The sequence below is a fragment of the Bison bison genome, unplaced genomic scaffold, assembly GCF_000754665.1.
Source record: "Bison bison bison isolate TAMUID 2011002044 unplaced genomic scaffold, Bison_UMD1.0 scf7180017864200, whole genome shotgun sequence".
In the NCBI taxonomy this organism is placed as follows: domain Eukaryota; kingdom Metazoa; phylum Chordata; class Mammalia; order Artiodactyla; family Bovidae; genus Bison; species Bison bison.
The window spans coordinates 6,667,644-6,668,555 of NW_011494772.1; the positions used below are offsets into that span (position 1 = coordinate 6,667,644).

Sequence of the window (912 nt, forward strand, 5' to 3'; positions counted from 1 at the left end):
CCCGGCGATGATGGCGCCGTTCTTTGCTCTCTTCTCGGTCGACCTTGTCATACCCACGGTCCCGGTCCCGGTCTCGCTCTCTCTCTCTATCTACCTTGTCATAACCACGCTCCCGGTCCCTGTCAGACTTCTCATGGTTCCGCTCTGACTTCTCATGGCTGCGGTCTGACTTCTCATGACCTCGGTCCGATTTCTCGTGGCCACGGTCTGATTTCTCATGGCTCCGATCCAGCTTCTCCTCAGCGTCTGGGGACATGAAAACCTTGTGATCCTCTCCCATGATCCTCCTCCCACCTCAGAACCCAGCAGCCTTGGCCTCCAACAGCCTCCCCTGCCTGGGCTGGGCCTTCTGGTCTTACCCGCCCCTCCTTGATCCACTAGAAGGCCCTGAGGCACCCTTGTATCTGCCAACTCACCTGCATTACTGCTCCTGAGCTTCTTGGCAGATTTGGTAACAACAGAGTTGGGGTCATGTGGGGAAAGCCAGGACACAAGGTCTGTGTCCACATTCCAGTAGTAAGGAAGTCCGCTGTGAGGCAGTGGGGGGGAAGGGGAAGAGAGGGAAGGAATGTCATCACAGATATGCTCTCCTTGTAGCCTCAACCCGTCTCCCCAATCTCTGCCTATACCTGCCCCATTCCAGGACCCCACAGGGAAGACCCCCCCTAGATCTCTTCTCCAGTGGCCCCCATTTACCCCTTCCTAGGACCAGACATCCTAGAATGTGAAGTCAAGTGGGCCTTAGAAAGCATCACTACGAACAAAGCTAGTGGAGGTGATGGAATTCCAATTTCAAATCCTGAAAGTTGATGCTGTGAAAGTGCTGCACTCAATATGCCAGCAAATTTGGAAGACTCAGCAGTGGCCACAGGACTAGAAAAGGTCAGTTTTCATTCCAATCCCAAAGAAAGG

At 54.1% G+C, this 912-nt stretch overlaps 1 protein-coding gene across 1 annotated transcript in view; it reads right to left on the reverse strand.

Moving 5' to 3' along the window:
* The window catches only part of PQBP1 (polyglutamine binding protein 1), a gene marked incomplete at its 5' end in the record, with an annotated part of 5,781 nt that overhangs the window by 4,639 nt on the left and 230 nt on the right, over window positions 1–912 (reverse strand). Inside the window, 2 exons of the mRNA XM_010844346.1 lie at window positions 7–246; window positions 417–551. Coding sequence (XP_010842648.1) covers window positions 7–246; window positions 417–551 — 375 coding nt within the window. The remainder of the gene's footprint in view (window positions 1–6; window positions 247–416; window positions 552–912) is intronic.